The sequence below is a fragment of the Triticum aestivum genome, chromosome 5A, assembly GCF_018294505.1.
Source record: "Triticum aestivum cultivar Chinese Spring chromosome 5A, IWGSC CS RefSeq v2.1, whole genome shotgun sequence".
Taxonomy (NCBI): domain Eukaryota; kingdom Viridiplantae; phylum Streptophyta; class Magnoliopsida; order Poales; family Poaceae; genus Triticum; species Triticum aestivum.
The window spans coordinates 455,740,933-455,761,210 of NC_057806.1; the positions used below are offsets into that span (position 1 = coordinate 455,740,933).

General features: G+C 43.8%; 1 protein-coding gene across 1 annotated transcript; it reads left to right on the forward strand.

Moving 5' to 3' along the window:
• Positions 1-15,429: 15,429 nt before the first annotated feature.
• LOC123103972 (probable calcium-binding protein CML15) lies at positions 15,430-16,082 on the forward strand. The gene has a single exon (XM_044525678.1). It carries the CDS (start codon positions 15,517-15,519, stop codon positions 15,805-15,807), a length of 291 nt encoding a protein of 96 aa, XP_044381613.1. The 5' UTR covers positions 15,430-15,516; the 3' UTR covers positions 15,808-16,082.
• The last annotated feature ends 4,196 nt before the right edge of the window (positions 16,083-20,278 follow it).

The window sequence follows — 20,278 nt, forward strand, 5'->3', positions numbered from 1 at the left end:
AAGATATTTCAGTAGCTGTCAACTTATTCAAATCAAGTCTACGATATAAAGAGAGAGGCATAACACTAACACTGGCTCCAAGATCACAGAAAGCAGTTTTAACATAGTTTCTTTTAATGGAGCATGGTATAGTTGGTACTCCTGGATCTCCTAGTTTCTTTGGTATTCCACCCTTAAAAGTATAATTAGCAAACATGGTGGAAATTTCAGCTTCCGGTATCTTTATTTTATTAGTAACAATATCTTTCATGTACTTAGCATAAGGGTTCATTTTAAGCATATCAGTCAAATGCATACGCAAAAAGATAGGTCTAATCATTTCAGCAAAGCGTTCAAAATCCTCATCATCCTTTTTCTTGGATGGTTTAGGAGGAAAAGGCATGGGTTTCTGAACCCATGGTTCTCTTTCTTTACCGTGCTTCCTAGCAACGAAGTCTCTCTTATCATAATGTTGATTCTTTGATTGTGGGTTATGAGGATCAACAGCAGGTTCAATCTCTACATCATTGTTATTGCTCGGTTGAGCATCAACATGAACATCATCATTAATATTATCACTAGGTTCATGTTCATTACCATATTGTGTTTTAGCATCAGAAATAGAAATATCATTGGGATTCTTAGGTGTGTCAGCAACAGGTTCACTAGAAGCATGCAAAGTCCTATCGTTTTTCTTTTTCTTCCTTTTAGAAGGACTAGGTGCATCAACATTAGTTCTCTGAGAATCTTGCTCAATTCTCTTAGGGTGGCCCTCAGGATGCAAAGGTTTCCTGAGTCATTTTACCCCCTCTAGTCATAACTCTAACAACATTATCATTTTTCTTATTATTTAATTCATTGAGCAAATCATTCTGAGCTTTAAGTACTTGTTCTACTTGAGTGATAATCATAGAAGCATGTTTACTAATAAGTTTAAGTTCACCTTTAATTATAGACATATAATCACTCAAGTGTTCAATCATATAAGCATTGTGTTTCAATTGTCTATCAACATAAGCATTGAAGTCTTCTTGCTTAACCATTAAATTATCAAACTCATCCAAGCATTGGCTAGCAGACTTATAACGAGACATATCACCTTCATCAAATCTATAGAGAGAATTTACCTTTACTACCTGTGTAGGGTTATCAAGACCATGTATTTCTTTAATAGGTGGTAAATTTTTAACATCTTCAGCTTTAATACCTTTTTCTTTCATAGATTTCTTTGCCTCTTGCATATCTTCAGGACTTAGAAATAGAATACCCCTTTTCTTCGGAGTTGGCTTAGGAGTTGGTTCAGGAAGTGTACAATCATTTTTATTACTCAACATATTATTCAATAGCAATTCATCTTGATCAACAGTTCTTTCCCTGAAAACACAACCAGCACAACTATCCAGGTGGTCTCTGGAAGCATCGGTTAGTCCATTATAAAAGATATTAAGTATTTCATTTTTCTTGAGAGGATGATCAGGCAAAACATTAAGTAATTGGAGAAGCGTCCCCCAAGCTTGTGGGAGACTCTCTTCTTCGATTTGCACAAAATTATATATTTCCCTTAAAGCAGCTTGTTTCTTATGAGCGGGGAAATATTTAGAAGAGAAGTAATAAATCATATCCTGGGGACTACGCAGACAACCAGGATCAAGAGAATTAAACCATGTTTTAGCTTCACCCTTTAATGAGAACGGGAACAACTTAAGGATAAAGTAATAGTGAGTTTTCTCATCATTAGTGAATAGGGTGGCTATATCATTTAATTTAGTAAGATGTGCCACAACAGTTTCAGATTCATAGCCATAGAAAGGATCAGATTCAACCAAAGTAATTAACTCAGGATCGATAGAGAAATCATAATCCTTATCGGTAATAAAGATAGGTGAAGTAGCAAAAGTAGGGTCATATTTCATTCTAGCATTTAAGGATTTTTCTTTAAGCTTGGCCAATAATTTCTTAAGATCAGATCTATCATTGCAAGCTAAAAAGTCTCTAGCAGTTTCTTCATCCATAACATAACCCTCAGGCAGAACAGGCAATTCATATCTAGGGGGAGAATCTTCATCATCACTTTCATCAATATTATCAGTTTCAATAATTTCATTCTCTCTAACCCTAGCAAGTTGTTCATCAAGAAATTCACCTAGTGGCACGGTATTGTCAAGTATAGAAGTAGTTTCATCATAAGTATCATGCAAAGCAGAAGTGGCATCATCAATAACATGCGACATATCAGAATGAATAGCAGGTGTAGGTGTCGCAAGTTTACTCAAAACAGAAGGTGAATCAAGTGCAGAGCTAGATGGCAGTTCCTTACTTCCCCTCGTAGTTGAGGGAAAAATCTTGGTTCTTTTATCTTTCAAGTTCTTCATAGTGATCAGCAGATATAAATCCCAAGTGACTCAAAGAATAGAGCAATGCTCCCCAGCAACGGCGCCAGAAAATAGTCTTGATAACCCACAAGTATAGGGGATCACAATAATTTTCGAGGATAGAGTATTCAACCCAAATTTATTGATTCGACACAAGGGGAGCCAAAAAATATTCTCAAGTATTAGCAGCTGAGTTGTCAATTCAACCACACCTGGAAACTTAATATCTGCAGCAAAGTGTTTAGTAGGAAAGTAATATGATAGTAGCGATAATGGTGGCAAAAGTAACAGTAGTAGTTTTGTAGTGATTGTAACAGTGGCAACGGAAAAGTAACTAAGCAAAGATCAATATGTGAAAAGCACGTAGGCAATGGATCAGTGATGGATAATTATGTCATATGTAATTCCTCATGCAATAGTTATAACATAGGGTGACACAGAACTAGCTCCAGTTCATCAATGTAATGTAGGCATGTATTCCGAATATAGTCATACGTGCTTATGGAAAAGAACTTGCATGACATCTTTTGTCCTACCCTCCCGTGGCAGCGGGGTCCTATTGGAAACTAAGGGATATTAAGGCCTCCTTTTAATAGAGTACCGGACCAAAGCATTAACAGTTAGTGAATACGTGAACTCCTCAAACTACGGTCATCACCGGTAAGTATCCCGATTATTGTCACTTCGGGGCTAACGGATCATAACACATAATAGGTGACTATAGACTTGCAAGATAGGATCAAGAACTCACATATATTCATGAAAACATAATAGGTTCAGATCTGAAATCATGGCACTCAGGCCCTAGTGACAAGCATTAAGCATAGCAAAGTCATAGCAACATCAATCTCAGAACATAATTGATACTAGGGACCAAACCCTAACAAAACTAACTCGATTACATGATAAATCACATCCAACCCATCATCGTCCAGCAAGCCTACAATGGAATTACTCACGCACGGCGGTGAGCATCATGAAATTGGTGATGGAGGAAGGTTGATGATGACGATGGTGACAGATTCCCCTCTCCAGAGCCCTGAACGGACTCCAGATCAGCCCCCCGAGAGAGATTAGGGCTTGGCAGCGCCTCCGTATCGTAAAACGCGATGAATCCTTCTCCCTGGGTTTTTTCTCCCCAAACGTGAGTATATGGAGTGGGAACTGAGGTCGGTGGAGCATCAGGGGGCCCACGAGGCAGGGGAGCGCGCCCCCACCCTCGTGGATAGGGTGTGCCCCCTGGGCTTGATTCTTTCGCCAGTATTTTTTATATATTCCAAACATATTCTCCATTGATTTTCAGGTCATTCCAAGAACTTTTATTTCTGCACAAAAATAACAACATGGCAATTATGCTGAAAAGAGCGTCAGTCCGGGTTAGTTCCATTCAAATCATGCAAGTTAGGGTCCAAAACAAGGGCAAAAGTGTTTGGAAAAGTAGATACGATGGAGACGTATCAGGATCATCTTTGGAACAAACTCATTCCAGGAGACTTGGAGTGGACGTCAAGAAAGCCGCGAGGAAGCCACGAGGCAGGAGGGCGCGGCAAGGGGGGCCAGGCGTGCCCCCCACTCTCGTGGGCCCCTCGCAGCTCCACCGACCTACTTCTTTCGCCTATATATACTATTATACCTTGAAAACTTTGGGGAGAGCCACGAAACACCTTTTCCACCGCCGCAACCTTCTGTACCCGTGAGATCCCATCTTGGGACCTTTTTCGGTGATCTGCCGGAGGGGGATTCGATCACGGAGGGCTTCTACATCAACATCATAGCCTCTCCGATGATGTGTGAGTAGTTTATCACAGACCTTCGGGTCCATAGTTATTAGCTAGATGGCTTCTTCTCTCTCTTTGGATCTCAATACAAAGTTCTCCTCGATCTCCTTGGAGATCTATTTGATGTAACTCTTTTTGTGGTGTGTTTGCCGAGATCCGATGAATTGTGGGTTTATGAACTTTATTATCTATGAATATTATTTTATTCTTCTCTGAATTCTTATATGCATGATTTTATATTTTTGCAAGTCTCTTCGAATTATCGGTTTAGTTTGGCCTACTAGATTGATCTTTCTTGCAATGGGAGAAGTGCTTAGCTTTGGGTTCAATCTTGCGGTGCTCGGTCCCAGTGAAAGAAAGGGAAACGACACGTATTGTATTGTTTCCATCGAGGATAAAAAGATGGGGTTTATATCATATTGCTTGAGTTTATCCCTCTACATCATGCCATCTTGCCTATTGCGCTACTCCGTTCTTGTGAACTTAATACTCTAGATGCATGCTGGATAGCGGTCGATGTGTGGAGTAATAGTAGTAGATGCAAAATTGTTTCGGTCTACTTGACACGAACGTGATGCATATATTCATGATCATTGCCTTAGATATCATCATAACTATGTGCTTTTCTATTAATTGCTCGGCAGTAATTTGTTCACCCACCATAATACTTGCTATCTTGAGAGAAGCCAGTGAAACCTATGCCCCCCGGGTCTACTTTACATCATATAAGTTTCCAATCTACAATTCTAGTTTACTATTTATTTTGCAATCTTTATTTTCCAATCTATACAACAAAAATACCAAAAATATTTATCTTATTATCTCTATCAGATCTCACTTTCGTAAGTGACCGCGAAGGGATTGACAACCCCTTTATCGCGTTGGTTGCGAGGTTCTTGTTTGTTTGTGCAGGTACTAGGTGACTTGCGTGTAGTCTCCTACTGGGTTGATACCTTGGTTCTCAAAAACTAAGGGAAATACTTAAGCTACTTTGCTGCATCACCCTTTCCTCTTCAAGGGAAAACCAACGCATGCTCAAGAGGTAGCAAGAAGGATTTCTGGCGCCATTGTCGGGGAGATGTACGCACAAGTCAAGACATGACAAGTACCCATCACAAACTCTTATCCCTCGCATTACATTATTTGCCATTTGCCTCTCATTTTCCTCTCCCTCACTTCACCTTATTCGTTTTATCCGCCCTTTTTCGTCCGTCTGTTTCCGCTTGCCTCTTGTGTGTTTGTTCTTAGTGCGGTTTTGTTGCTATCATGTCTGAAACTCGGGAGGTTATCATTGAAAAGGGTAGTAGTAATGATGGGGAAAACATTGATGCTTTTGATTATCCTCATGAAGAACCTACTATTTTACACACTAAAAAGTTTCGGATCGGTAGTGGTAATATTATTGGAAAAGGAGTTATTCAAGATTTCTTTACTTGCGTCGGTGCTTTTCCCACCATGAGCAGGTCTATTCTTCATAAAACTTGTAGTCTTGCAGATGATATATCTTTGCTCGTGGCTGAACTTGAAAGGCAATTTATCCACATGCATCCTTGCATATAGAGGATTTTTCTAGAATTTTCTAATATTGAGCATTCTTCTGTTAAGCTAGCAACTACCATCTTTTCAGCTCATGAGTTTAGATTTATAATAAAAGAGGCCAACTAAATTTTTGCGCATTATAGGGTGGGTGCCGGCCGTCCTCCCATAGAAGCAATCCTTTTCTATCAAGAAGACATAATGTGCTTACGATCTTTATATCATGTTGCTTTTAAAGAAAACCTTAGAAAAAAGGGTCCTACCGATGTTCTAGTTGACATGATTTCTGAACTTAATGATAATTTTGCTATCCAGAACAATGGGTTAGGTTTTACCCTTGAAGAAAGGCTCATGACTTTTTGCCGAAATAATGCTTATAATGATGAATTGGTTGTGCAATATGAGGGGCCAAAGGAGGAACCAATACCTCCCGAGTTTGATCTTGGGGACTTTTGTCCCATTAAAAGCCCTTTTGATTACTTTTGCTTGCCACAAAGAAAACTTGCCGCTGAACGTAGGGAGTATGAGATGAGTTTTCGCGATTTGCCTTATCATTATCATGGCAATACCTAGATCTATTCTTGTTTTTATGCCTAGCTAGGGGCGTTAAACGATAGCGCTTGTTGGGAGGCAACCCAATTTTTTTTGTTCCTTGCTTTTTGTTCCTGTTTAGTAATAAATAAATCATCTATCCCCTGTTATGATTGTGTTTTTTATGCTTTAATTAGTGTTTGTGCCAAGTAAAGCTTTTAGGATCTTCTTGGATGATTGTTGTTTGATCTTGCTGAAAAAAAGAAAATATGCGCTCACGAGAATAATTTTCATTTTTTACCAGAGAGTGATAAAATAACAATTCCAACTGCAGAAGATCATTATACAAATTATTTAGGTCTTCCTAATTTGGTAGAAGTTTTGGAGTTACAGAAGTATTCGAAACCTATAGATTACTACAGACTGTTCTGTTTTTGACAGATTCTGTTTTTCGTGTGTTGTTTGCTTATTTTGATGAATCTATGGCTAGTATCGGGGGGTATGAACCATAGAAAAGTTGTAATACAGTAGGTTTAACACCAATATAAATAAAGAATGAGTTCATTACAGTACCTTAAAGTGGTGATTTGTTTTCTTATACTAACGGAGCTCATGAGATTTTCTGTCGAGTTTTCTGTTGTGAAGTTTTCAAGTTTTTGGGTAAAGATTTGATGGATTTTGGAACAAGGAGTGGTAAGAGCCTAAGCTTGGGGATGCCCAAGGCACCCCAAGGTAAAATCCAAGGACAACCAAAAGCCTAAGCTTGGGGATGCCCCAGAAGGCATCCCCTCTTTCGTCTTTGTCTATCGGTAACTTTACTTGAGGCTATATTTTTATTCACCACATGATATGTGATTTGCTTGGAGCGTCTTGTATGATTTGAGTATTTGTTTTTTAGTTTACGATAGTCATCCTTGTTGTACACACCTTTTGGGAGAGACACACAAGAATCGGAATTTATTAGAATACTATATGTGCTTCACTTATATCTCTTGAGCTAGATAATTTTGCTCTAGTGCTTCACTTATATTTTTTAGAGCACGGTGGTGGTTTTATTTTGTAGAAATTATTCATATCTCATGCTTCACTTATATTATTTTGAGTCTTTTAGAACAGCATGGTAATTTGCTTTGGCTATAAAACTAGTCCTAATATGATAGGCATTCAAGATGGGTATGATAAAACTTTCATATAGAGTGCATTGAATACTATGATTCTTGGATAGATGTTTTGAGATATAAAGGTGGTAATGTTAGAGTCATGCTAGTTGGGCAATTGTGAAATTGAGAAATACTTGTGTTAAAGTTGGCAAGTCCCGTAGGATGCACGTATGGTAAACGTTGTGTGACAAATTTGAAGCATGGGGTGTTCTTTGAGTGCTTTCCTTATGAGTGGCGGTCGGGGACGAGCGATGGTCTTTTCCTACCAATCTATCCCTCTAGGGGCATGCGTAGTAGTACTTTGCTTCGAGGGCTAATAAACTTTTGCAATAAGTATATGAGTTCTTTATGACTAATGTGAGTCCATGGATCATACGCACTCTTACCTTTCCGCAATTTGCTAGCCTCTACGGTACCGTGCATTGCCCTTTCTCACCTTGAGAGTTGGTGCAATCTTCGCCAGTGCATCCAAACCCCATGATACGATACACTCTATCACACATAAGCCTCCTTATATCTTCCTCAAAACAGCCACCATACCTACCTATTATGGCATTTCCATAACCATTCCGAGATATATTCCATGCAACTTTCCACCGTTCTGTTTATTATGACATGTTCCATCATTGTCATATTGCTTTGCATGATCATGTAGTTGACATCGTATATGTGGCAAAGCCACTTTCATAATTCTATCATACATGTCCCTCTTGATTCATCGCATATCCCGATACACCGCCGGAGGCATTCACATAGAGTCACATTTTTGTTCTAGTATCGAGTTGTAACATTGAGTTATGAGTAAATAAAAGTGTGATGATCATCGTTACTAGAGCATTGTCCCATGTGAGGAAAGTGAAATAAAAAAGAGAGGCCAAAGAAGCCCAAATAAAAAAAGAGGCCAAAGAAGCCCAAACAAAAAAATGAGAGAAAAAGAGAGAAGGGACAATGTTACTATCCTTTTTCCACACTTGTGCTTCAAAATAGCACCATGGTCTTCATGATAGATAGTTTCTTATTTTGTCACTTGCATATACTAGTGGGAATTTTTCATTATAGAACTTGGCTTTTATATTCCAATGACGGGCTTCCTCAAAATGCCCTAGGTCTTCGTGAGCAAGCAAGTTGGATGCACACCCACTTAGTTTCTTTTGATGAGCTTTCATACACTTATAGCTCTAGTGCATCTGTTGCATGGCAATCCGTACTCCTCGCAATGACATCAATTGATGGGCATCTCCATAGCCCGTTGATTAGCCGCGTCAATGTGAGACTTTCTCCTTTTTTGTCTTCTCACACAACCCCCATCATCATATGCTATTCCACCTATAGTGCTATATCCATGGCTTGCGCTCATGCATTGCGTAAGGGTTGAAAAGGTTGAAGCGCGTTAAAAAGTATGAACCAATTGCTCGGCTTGTCATCGGGGTTATGCATGATGGGAGCATTTTGTGTGACGAAAATGAAGCATGGCCAAACTATATGATTTTGTAGGGATAAGCTTTCTTTGGCTATGTTATTTTGATAAGACATAATTACATGGTTAGCATGCTTGAAGTATTACTATTTTTATGTCAATATTAAACTTTTATCTTGAATCTTTTGGATCTGAACATTCATGCCACAACAAAGAGAATTAAATTGAAAATTATTTTAGGGAGCATTCCACATCAAAAATTCTGTTTTTATCATTTACCTACTCGAGGACGAGCAAGAATTAAGCTTGGGGATGCTTAATACGTCTCCAACATATCTATAATTTTTTTATTGTTCCATGCTATTATATTATCTGTTTTGGATGTTTAATGGGCTTTATTATACCTTTTTATATTATTTTTGGGACTAACCTATTAATCGAAAGCCCAGTGCAAATTGCTTTTTTTTTGTCTATTTCAGTGTTTCGCAGAAAAGGAATATCAAACGAAATCCAAACGGAATGAAACCTTCGCGAGGATCGTTTTTGGAACAAACGCAATCCAGGAGACTTGGAGTGGACGTCAAGAAAGCAGCGAGGAAGCCACGAGGCAGGAGGGAGCGCCCCCCGCCCTCGTGGGCCCCTTGCAGCTCCACTGACCTACTCCTTTCGCCTATACATACTCTTATACCCTGAAACCTTCGGGGAGAGCCACGAAACACCTTTTCTACCGCCGCAGCCTTCTGTACCCGTGAGATCCCATCTTGGGGCCTTCTCCGGCGATCTGCCGAAGGGGGATTCGATCACGGAGGGCTTCTACATCAACACCATAGCCTCTCCAATGATGTGTGAGTAGTTTACCACAGACCTTCGGGTTCATAGTTATTAGCTAGATGGCTTCTTCTCTCTCTTTGGATCTCAATACAAAGTTCTCCTCGATCTTCTTGGAGATCTATTCGATGTAACTCTTTTTGCGGTGTGTTTGTAGAGATCCAATGAATTGTGGGTTTATGAACTTGATTATCTATGAATATTATTTGATTCTTCTCTGAATTCTTATATGCATGATTTGATATCTTTACAAGTCTTTTCGAATTATCAGTTTAGTTTGGCCTACTAGATTGATCTTTCTTGCAATGGGAGAAGTGCTTAGCTTTGGGTTCAATCTTGCGGTGCTCGATCCTAGTGACAGAAAGGGAAACGACACGTATTGTATTGTTGCCATCGAGGATAAAAAGATGGGGTTTATATCATATTGGTTGAGTTTATCCCTCTACATCATGTCATCTTGCCTAATGCGTTACTCCGTTCTTATGAACTTAATACTCTAGATGCATGTTGGATAGCGGTCGATGTGTGGAGTAATAGTAGTAGATGCAGAATCGTTTCGGTCTACTTGACACGGACGTGATGCCTATATTCATGATCATTGCCTTAGATATCATCATAACTATGCGCTTTTCTATCAATTGTTCGGCAGTAATTTGTTCACCCACCGTACTACTTGCTATCTTGAGAGAAGCCACTAGTGAAACTATGCCCCCCGGGTCTACTTTACATCATATAAGTTTCCAATCTATAATTCTAGTTTACTATTTATTTTGCAATCTTTATTTTCCAATCTATACCACAAAAATACCAAAACTATTTATCTTATTATGTCTATCAGATCTCACTTTCGTAAGTGACCGTGAAGGGGTTGACAACCCCTTTATCGCGTTGGTTGCGAGGTTCTTGTTTGTTTGTGCAGGTACTAGGTGACTTGCGTGTAGTCTCCTACTAGATTGATACCTTGGTTCTCAAAAACCGAGGGAAATACTTACGCTACTTTGCTGCATCACCCTTTCCTCTTCAAGGGAAAACCAACACATGTTCAAGAGGTAGCAGTGACAAGGTGATGTATTACGGAACGAGTAAAGAGACTTGTCGGTAATGAAGATACCGATGATTGAATCCCGGGCAAGTAACATACGATGGACAAAGGGAATTACGTATGTTGTCAGAACGGTTGGACCGATAAAGATCTTCATAGAATATGTAGGAGCCAATATGGACATCTAGGTTCCGCTATTGTGATTTGGTGACTGTCAGAGTCCCGGATGATATCACGGACATAACGAGGAGTCTCGAAATGGTCGAGAGGTAAATATTGATATATAGGACGATGGTATTCGTACACCGGAAGTGTTTCGGGGGGTATCGGATACTTATCGGGTCATCGGAAGGGATTCCGAGCACCCCCGACAAAAGATATGGGCCTTATGGGCCAAGAGGGGAAACACACCAGCCACAAGGGGCTGGTGCGCCCCCATATGGGCCGGCTTAGTAGGAGAAGGAAAGGGGGACGGGAAAGGAAAGTATGGATTAGGATTCCCACTTCCTTCCCTCTCCCTTCCTCTTTCCTTCTCCCTCGGTTAAATATGGCAGGGGGCCACTTGGGGAGGACCCCGAGTAGGATTCGGCCTACTTGGGGCACCTCCTGGCAGCCTTCCCTCTCCCTCCCACCTATATATATATATGTGGGAGGGGGCGCCCTAGCACACACCAGATCAATTGTTAGCCGTGTGCAGTGCCCCCCTCCACCGTTTACACCCCGTTCATATTTTCGTAGTGCTTAGGCGAAGCCCCGCGGATATCACTCTGTCGTGCTGACGGAACTCATCTACTACCTCGATGTCTTGCTGGATCAAGAGGGCGAGGGACGTCACCGAGTTGAACGTGTGCAGAACGCGGAGGTGCCGTGCGTTCGATACTTGATCGGTTGACGTGAGAAGAAGTTCGACTACATCAACCGCGTTGTGAAACACTTCCACTTACGATCTACGAGGGTACGTAAACACACTCTTCCCCTTGTTTCTATTCATCTCCATGGATAGATCATTGCGCGTGCGTAGAATTTTTCTTGTTTTCCATGCAACGATTCCCAATAGAAGCGTCGTCTTGTACTCCTCTCCCTTAGCCATTTGATCTAATGAAACCCTATGCGTAGATCGAGTTTCGAAAACCATTTGGTGTCGGCGAGCTCGTCGAGAAGTTCATCAATTATTGGTATATATGGGGAACTTGCACACGCCGGTCATGGAGTTGAGACGACGGTAGTCGATGCATAAGCGCCATGTCCCATCCTTCTTTTTGACCAACAGAGCTGGAGACGAAAAAGAGCTGGAGCTCTTCTGAATAATCCCTGCATCCAACAATTCCTGAACTTGTCGCTCTATTTCTGTTTTCAATTCAGGCTTGTACCGATAGGGTCGAGATGTGACAGGTTGTGCGCCTGCCATCAGAGGTATGCGATGGTCACATTCACGATGAGGTGGAAGACTGCGCGGGTCCTCGAACACATCAGTGAACTGCTCGAGCAACCGAGGAACTTCCACTAGCATTGGTGTATCCTGCTCACTGTTGTCGTCGAGAGAGTTGAGGTGTATAACATGAGCAACTGATCCCTGCTTACAGGCTTTGAGCAACTCTGGAGCCGAGATGACGGAGCACTGCGTCTGATCCGAAGAAATCGCAGACATTTGGAGGCGCCCAGCAGGTGTGGTGACAGTCAATTGTTACGCAATCTAGTCAATGCTCATAGGAGTGTGTTTGCGCAGCCAATCCATCCCAAGGATGGCATCATACGAGCCCAGCTTCACGATTTTGAAATCCATAGTGAATTCGTGCCCTTGAGTGATCCATGAATAGGCCGGAATGAAGCGGGTGCAAGGAAAGGAGGCGCCATCAGCAACACGCACCTTACATGGCCGTGGCAATGGCACTGCCCCATCAAGCTTGGTGGTCGGAGAGCTGTCAACAAAGGATGTAGAGCTGCTGAGTCGACGAGAAGCACGATCTCGTGCCCTTGGAGCCATGACTGTAACTGAAGAACACCCGGGCCAGACAATCCATCCTCTGCCTGACGAGAAATGGTGCACATGTTTTCTTCTTCAGATGTTGGTGATGCGGGTGGGGACTCCATAATGATGTCGTCTTGAGTGAAAATGGCGAGGAGCTCGTCGACGACGTGCATTTGCACCGTGGGTGGGTACACGTGGTCCTTGCCCCACCGTTCCCCGCACTTGAAATGTAGGCCCTTCGTGCGGCAAAACTAATGGAGTGCCGCGACCTTGCTGTTCTCGGTGGTGGCGCATGCAGTGTCGGTGCCGCGTCGATCCTCGGAGACCACCGTTGGTGTAGCAGGTTGACCGAAGAACGAGGGTGTAGTCGCACATGGGTAATTCCATTGGCCGCGGTTGGTGGTGGTGCGGCCATCCGAGAGCTCGCCGCCGGCCACTTCCTCCTTAAGTAGGGCCAGCGAGCACGCTGTGTCCAGGTCCCAGTGGGCGTTGCACAAGCACCACAGCTCGAATGTCCGGTCGCAGGCCCTTGACAAACGAGTTAGAAAGAAATACGGGTGGGTTAGCTCTGAATACGAGATCAAATGATTCATCAACAATTCAAAGCGCTCGATGAAATCAGCGACCGTGGTGGTATGCTTGATAGCATAGAATTGGTGGATGAGCATCTGGTGTTTGTCCCTGCCGAATCGTGTACAGAGAAGGTATGTGAACGAGTCCCGGTCCAGCCCGGTCAGTTTCCTCTGAACGGACTGGAGCCAGATGCCCACAGGGCCAGAGAAGTTGAGAATGGCCATGCGAACACGGTAAGAATCATGAACAGGGAACATCTGGAAGTACTGCTCGCAGAGCGTCTTCCAGAGTTGTGGGTTTTCGTCGGTAAAAATGGGGAAGTTCATGGACGGCGGTGGCTGGTCCAAGGTGGTGAGGATGGAAGACGATAGTGGGGGCGTAGCGGCAGGAACTAGCGGAAGGGGCACCCTACCTATGACCGGGAGTGCCGCCAGCGACGCAGGGGTCGCCCCCTCCCCCCTGGTGAGATCAGCGACGCCGTGGCCATCGGGCCCGAGAGGTGGTCCTCGCGCCTAAAGCAGAAGTGGGAGGATGCTGGGGTTTGCCGTGCCGCTGGGTGCAGGTGGCGCCGCGGATTGAAGAGTCGCCACGGTGGTCTTCAGCTTCCCGACTCGGGATCGGGCTTCTAGTGGAGGAGATCCTCAATCTGCGAAGACTGGGTCTATAGCTGCTTGAGGACGTGAGCAGAGTCGGCCTTGGCGTCTTGGTGGAGCTTGTCCAGGTACTCCTTCAGAGCTGGATCCATGGCGGCGAGGAGTACTTGCCACGTGTGGACAGGGTGGCGAGTCTCCAGGGTTGTCGCAGCGGAGAGGGGTGGTGATGGTCTCTGATACTAGGATGTTAGGGTGACAATCGATCTATCACTCGAATTCAGATACAATCTCAAATCCGATTACAATCAACCGTAGTTGTTCTTGCGAGAGGAGATGGAATGGGAATGAGGAAGAGAGCCGCCATTCGTCTTGATCCAACTAGATGCATCACTCGTCTAGCCGGTGGGGATAAGTAGGTGCTGCGGTTGGGCTAACCCTAGCTGGTCCACTCGGGCCCAACGAACCTCCTGTTGGGCTGCGCGATACGGGCCGGCCTGTTCAAGACGCGCCTTGGTTCGTAGCCGTGTGCCTCGCTTGGTTTGGTCGCCGTGGCAGGCTGGCTGCCTATTGCTGCCACAACGTTGTTCCCCTCAATAGTCCGTGCGCTGACAAGATAAATAAGTTAGTGATGATGACCCCCTTAGGTACATAGGAACACTTTTCTACAAACCAAAGCAAATATAACGTCATCATAAAAATGAAAAGATAAGAACCGAGCAGAGGACAGGAGACCAACATCTACTTCATCAACTTTGTTTTGTTAGATCCATCATGAAATAGATTTTCAAAGTGTATTTATATGTTGTTGTACATGATGGTACAATTAGAATTATGGAACTTTTGACTGGTGGGAAAAACTTGAACCATTTACTTTTAGCAGATATTATTTTGTGTGGTATTATACTGTTTAGTGCTAGTTGAGTTACGCTTAAGCACACAAATTATTACCCCAAAGCTGGAAAACCATAGGTGGTTTTATTTTTGACTTCGTCGCAACAAGCAAAAACACAACGGATTATAACTTGCCATTTCCGTCGGCGACATGAAGAAACTGATGCACACCACTACAAGATTGGACAATTCTAGACGCGTGTACAATAATTTCAGGCCTAAGCGTCGCATCCTGTTCCGTCTCTAAATATCATATCATGTCCAACCTTTCATTGTAGAAATTCGATGAGGAAGTTGCCCCTCGAATATTCCCACATTGGGTGGCACTGCTTGGCCTGTGGAGCTGTACACGATTCTTAATTCATCACCAATCACCGAAATGCATCTCCAGCTTTTGCTCCATACGTTTCCTTTCTCCCTCGAGCCACTTGGTGCAGATTCTTACGCCTTTCAACGAGCATCCCCATAATAGATGGCCCAATTAAAACAGCACCAAATTTACATGTTCGTCGACAACGAGTATCTATCCTATCATCAATCGTCAAGATATGTAGAGTATTTCTCAAAAAAAAAATCCAAGATATATAGAGTACCAAAAAGAAAATGAAGATAAGTGGAGAATCTACACCGCGTTATGAATAAGCTATGCTGCAGGTGGGGTCCGAACCGTGAAAAACGTAACCAGCACGAATACGTCACCGGCGGTGTAATGGTGCAGGCCGCGCTTATATAAGAGCTTTACGGCCGAACAGGCAGCTGCACATTCAGAGAGATACATAAATTCATACATCCACGGCCAAGGTAGCTCTCGTCGGAGCAAGGAAGGCCGGAGACTGATCAGTTTGATATGGCGATCAGGAACGTGACGGCGGCGACAAGGTCGCTGGACGGGGACATGACGGTGGACGAGTTCAAGGAGTGGCTCCGGCGGTTCGACGTGGACCGCGACGGCCGCATCAGCCGCGACGAGCTGCGGTGCGCGATGCGCACCATCCGGACGCGCTTCTCGGGGTACAAGAGCAAGCGCGGCATCGAGTACGCCGACGCCGACGGCGACGGCTACGTCGACGACGGCGAGGTGGACGGACTCATCGAGTACGCGCAGAAGAGCCTCGGGCTCAGGATCGTCGCCTACTAGAGAGGAGTCAAGCTAGGTCTATCAAGCGAAGCTAGCTCCATGCATGCTACCTGCTAGAATAAGCTCTGATCTATCGTTTGCCACCCTGTACCTTTGCTTTCTTGTCTACTTATTAGCTAATCTGTGCACCGACGTGTGCGTTTGTGATCTATCATGATGTATTTGGAGCGTGTGGCACAGGCGGCCGGCAGGCTCGCCTTTGCCTATTTCTTGCCACGGTTACCGTCGATGTTAATTTGCCCTCTATGAGAGAAACTGAAAATATGTTCTTGTCAGTCTGGCGCCCGTTTATTTTTGGTGATCTGGTCTGTAAGATGCATCGGTCGTCTTACATTTCTCCGAAGGCCGGCAATTAGTAAGGGCAACTCTAACCGAACCCTCAAAAAACTTTAACTCCACAAAACAATCCATTTTAAGTAGACTTTTTTCTTTCCATTTTCTGTAGTTAAGCGGTTAACTTCTGAAAAAAAATGAGGAATTAAGCCTCAAAAGTTATCCCTCTTGCTTAAATTTGAGCAGCCGCCTCCACTTCTTACTAAAAATTTCCCTCCCAAGTCGCTCCTCCTCGAACACCCCCCAGTGCACAACACCTCCCCAGCGACCGGCGTGACCATGCGTGTGCACCCCCACCAAGCTCCGGCAAGATTCCGGTGAGACTCACGGAGATTTCGCAGAAGTTTTCCTCGGTTTCTCCTCTATCACCCCAAGACATGACAGCGCTCCCTCCCGTCGTCCCCGGCCAAGATGGCAGGCACAACATCACCTAGATCACTACACGCACTTACTCCCTCCATTTACTTATACAAGACCACTAAAGAATATACATTTTGCATTTTTTTTTTGAAAAAGAAGATGTACCCTCGGCCTCTGCATTTGGGCGATACATGCAATCATTTTATAAATTATTCACAAAGCCCTTACAAGGTAATACATCAGTAAGCATGAAGTCACCATCTTGACAACATATGTCGCTATTTCTATCCCCGTGATGAAGGGGTGCCGAATGTCCGAGCCTAATACCAAACAGACATTGCACCAACACCTAACACCTAATGTCGGATGCCCCATCCAATCCACAATACTTGGAGTGGGTAAAAATTAATCGAGACCACCAACAATAATCGAGGCAAAAATTAATGATGTTTCCTCATGCTAGTAACTTGTTTAATACTTGCATGCATGTAGTCATAATGACACTCATCTACTTCTTCCATTCAGTTTTCTTGCATGCATGTGGTGTCTTAATGATCACAGTAAACGAGAAAAAAAATTGGTTGCAAAACATGTATTAAATATTTACCTTCCTACCTGTAATTTGATTTTGCGGCCTTGTATATAAAAATGAAGGGAGTATTACAAAGAAGCGCCTACAAAGAACATGTGTGTCAACCCCATCATTGATTCCGACAAATCGTGGTGTCTCGGATCACACCATCGTGTCACTAGAAGAGTGAAGAGGAGAAAACCCCAATCAGACGAAGAGGTGCGTAAATCTTGGTGCACAGAGGATGAATTTTGCCGACTTTCTCGACTCCTTCCTCGCACACGTATGCCACGCTTGGTGAGTCTCCGTCAAATTGCTTTTTGTAGATCATCTACCCTAGGTCCTAGCTAACTCCAGGACATCATCTACTGCCTAGAAATCATCGTTTGTTGTGTGGAAGGAAGAAGAGGAAGGGATACTTTTATGTGGGGTATACTTTGTTTGAGGGTTCGGTTAGCTCCACAAGTTTTTGAACTCATATTTGAGGAGTTAAGATTTGAGGACTTAAATTTTGAGGGTTCGGTTAGAGATGCCCTAATGATATTAAACTGTGTACAAGTAATATAACCAAATTTGCATGCTGGGATTTCTAGCTAGAGGGGGGTCTCTCCGGTTCATGCAACAGAATATATTTTTTTTCCTTCAAACCGAAGCATTTCTATTGGAATTTCTAATATGTCGCTCATATGCCCCATAAAAGAGTTAGTAAACTCCGGCTTGTGCAAGTAAGATGAACACAACCTCCACACGCAGAACCAAAATGCTTTGGGAACGAAGAAGCAGGACTCTCAAAATGCAACTGCGATGCAAAGACTAGACACTACCTGTTAGAGTTGTGTCGAATATTTATGTACAAAGTAGGTTACACATGTGTCGGCGTCCAGAGCGACCGGCTGTGGTATTGTAGGGGTGTCATAGGGAGGAACGCCTATAGTCAAGCCGGCCCCGGGGATGTAGCCACACCGGTGAACCTCGTTAACAAATTTCGATGTCGTGCCTCGTTTGATTGCTTGGTCCTCGGATGCCTCAAATTTATTCTAACAAGTAATATCATGAACAAGGTTGAAAAGGTCTGAGAGGCGATTGAGGTTGATATAGAGGAGGAAGGAAGCATTGACATAAATCTGCAAGAGCGATCGCGATACGGGAGTGTTCCTCGGCGAGTTGTGATCAAAGATGCAAAATTGTTCGTGTTTTGATCTTCAAGCAGCAATCGGACGCAGCAGGTCGGCGACTCGTGGCACGTAGTCACGAAACCTCGGACGAGATCGATCTGGAAGCAGGCAGCGGCGGAAACTGCTACGGTTGCACGGCTACAAACTGCGGTCGGTAGGCAGGACGTGCGGTGATCGGCCGGCTAACTGATCGGGCGAGCGTCAAGCGGCGAACGCGAGTTGCCGCAGCAGCAACGTGGCACGTGGCAGATGGTGGCCCAAGGCCCTGGTGTGGATGGCTGAGCGGCCGTGTAGATGCTAGATGCATACGGTGCGAGGAGTATGTAGTACGAGATTTGTTATTGGAAAAAAAAGATCGAGTCTCAAGAGGAGCCGTGTTCTCCTCGTCTCTGTGGCCAAGACCTGCACGCTGGTTAATAGCAGCGGCAGCAGCCGGCAAGGGAGACAAAGGCACGAGAGGCAGCAGATCAGTCAGCGGAGAAAAATCCATTCATACGTACTCCCTCTGTTTTTTACTAAATCAGCAACGAATAATATAGAACAGAGGGAGTATACATTAGAAAGCACAGACTTGACAAAGCAAAGCTAGCATCAGATATTGAGCCAGGAGCATATCATGTGAAAGACCAAGTTTGTTTGGATTTTGCTATTAGTACATCGGGGTGTACCTCATCAGGTTTTGCTCATATACTTGGGGCATTGCGGTGGAAGCTCGATAATTTTTCATTGGGTCTGTCATACGAAGAGTCATGGCGCCAACAGGTACCATGTTTAAGGTGGAGAAGTTCAACGAGACATAAAACCTTGGGTTATGACAAACAAGGGTGGAAAATTTGTTGGCGCAACATGGATGCTTGAAGGTGTTGCAGAAAGTCATGTCAGCTAAGATGGAATTATCATGTGATGGATGGAAATTCGTGAAAGATGATCTGGGAGCCTGGTCGGACTAGACAATCTGACGGATCGACGGGGATGTCGGTTGGTACAGAAGACGGTGGTGAGATCGGCGACGGCGACATATGAGCGAGATGCTAATGATGACCGACTTCTGGGTGTGGAAACACGTGGCGCAAGTCTGAAGGCTTGTGTGGCTTCGACAAGACTATGGCACGGGGTTGATTCAAGATGATGCACATGTGAGCTTGAAGTCGACGGGGCACGAGGGTGGACTGATCATCTACTATGGAGTCATGTTGAAGGTGGAGCTGGATTGAGGGGCTACGGTGTAAGTGCACAGAGAGTCGAAGCCTATTCAGCAGAAAAAAGCGAGTGATATGCAGTTCAGACTGGAGCCCAGTGGTCTAATGGAAGTGTGAAACTCGTCATCGGTCGATGATGATCGGTGGTACTCTGCAGTGGGGGTTGAGTGGTGTGGATTTGCGACCCTTGAGACACGACCAGGACAATGGAGACTCGACGCGATAATAGCAGCGAGGCGTGCAGTATGCACGGGGCATGAAGACGGGCCAGAGCTCTGGTGGTCATACATGTGGTGAGACAACTGCGGATTTGACTCGGGATGACTACAAGCAACGGTGAAATTTCTTCAATTTTTAAAAAGGCGGTCAAGAAAGGAGCGGTGATGTTGAGTTCAGATAACTCTTATGTGTGACACTCAATATGTGAGTTGTTCACTTTCACGCAGCTCAGTGATCAGTGTGTGATGGCGTTGGACTGATACTTTGAAAGTTGGGAGCGCAAACTAGAGTAATGTGGAACTTGATTTCGCTCCAACGTTGACTGTGGTCAAGAAAAGAAGGGATTACAAGTTGCAGGTAGAGTTATATGGAGTCTTTGGAGTAGCAGTGGAACTTACAGGGTAAGCTCAAGTCCAATATACATGAAGACGCATTGATAAATTCTTGATGGTGGAGAATATTCACCAAGATGGAGTTTGTTAGAGTTATGTCGAATATTATATACAAAGTAGGTTACAGTTGGACTTGTAGTTGTATTGTGTTTAGATAGGACATGGAGTCATATCCAACTAGGACACTTGTATTCTAGGCCTCTCATATATAGTGGAGTAGAC

Excerpts from the sequence above, each read along its gene's own strand:
- LOC123103972 (XM_044525678.1), top strand. The coding sequence starts at position 15,517 with ATGGCGATCAGGAACGTGACGGCGGCGACAAGGTCGCTGGACGGGGAC.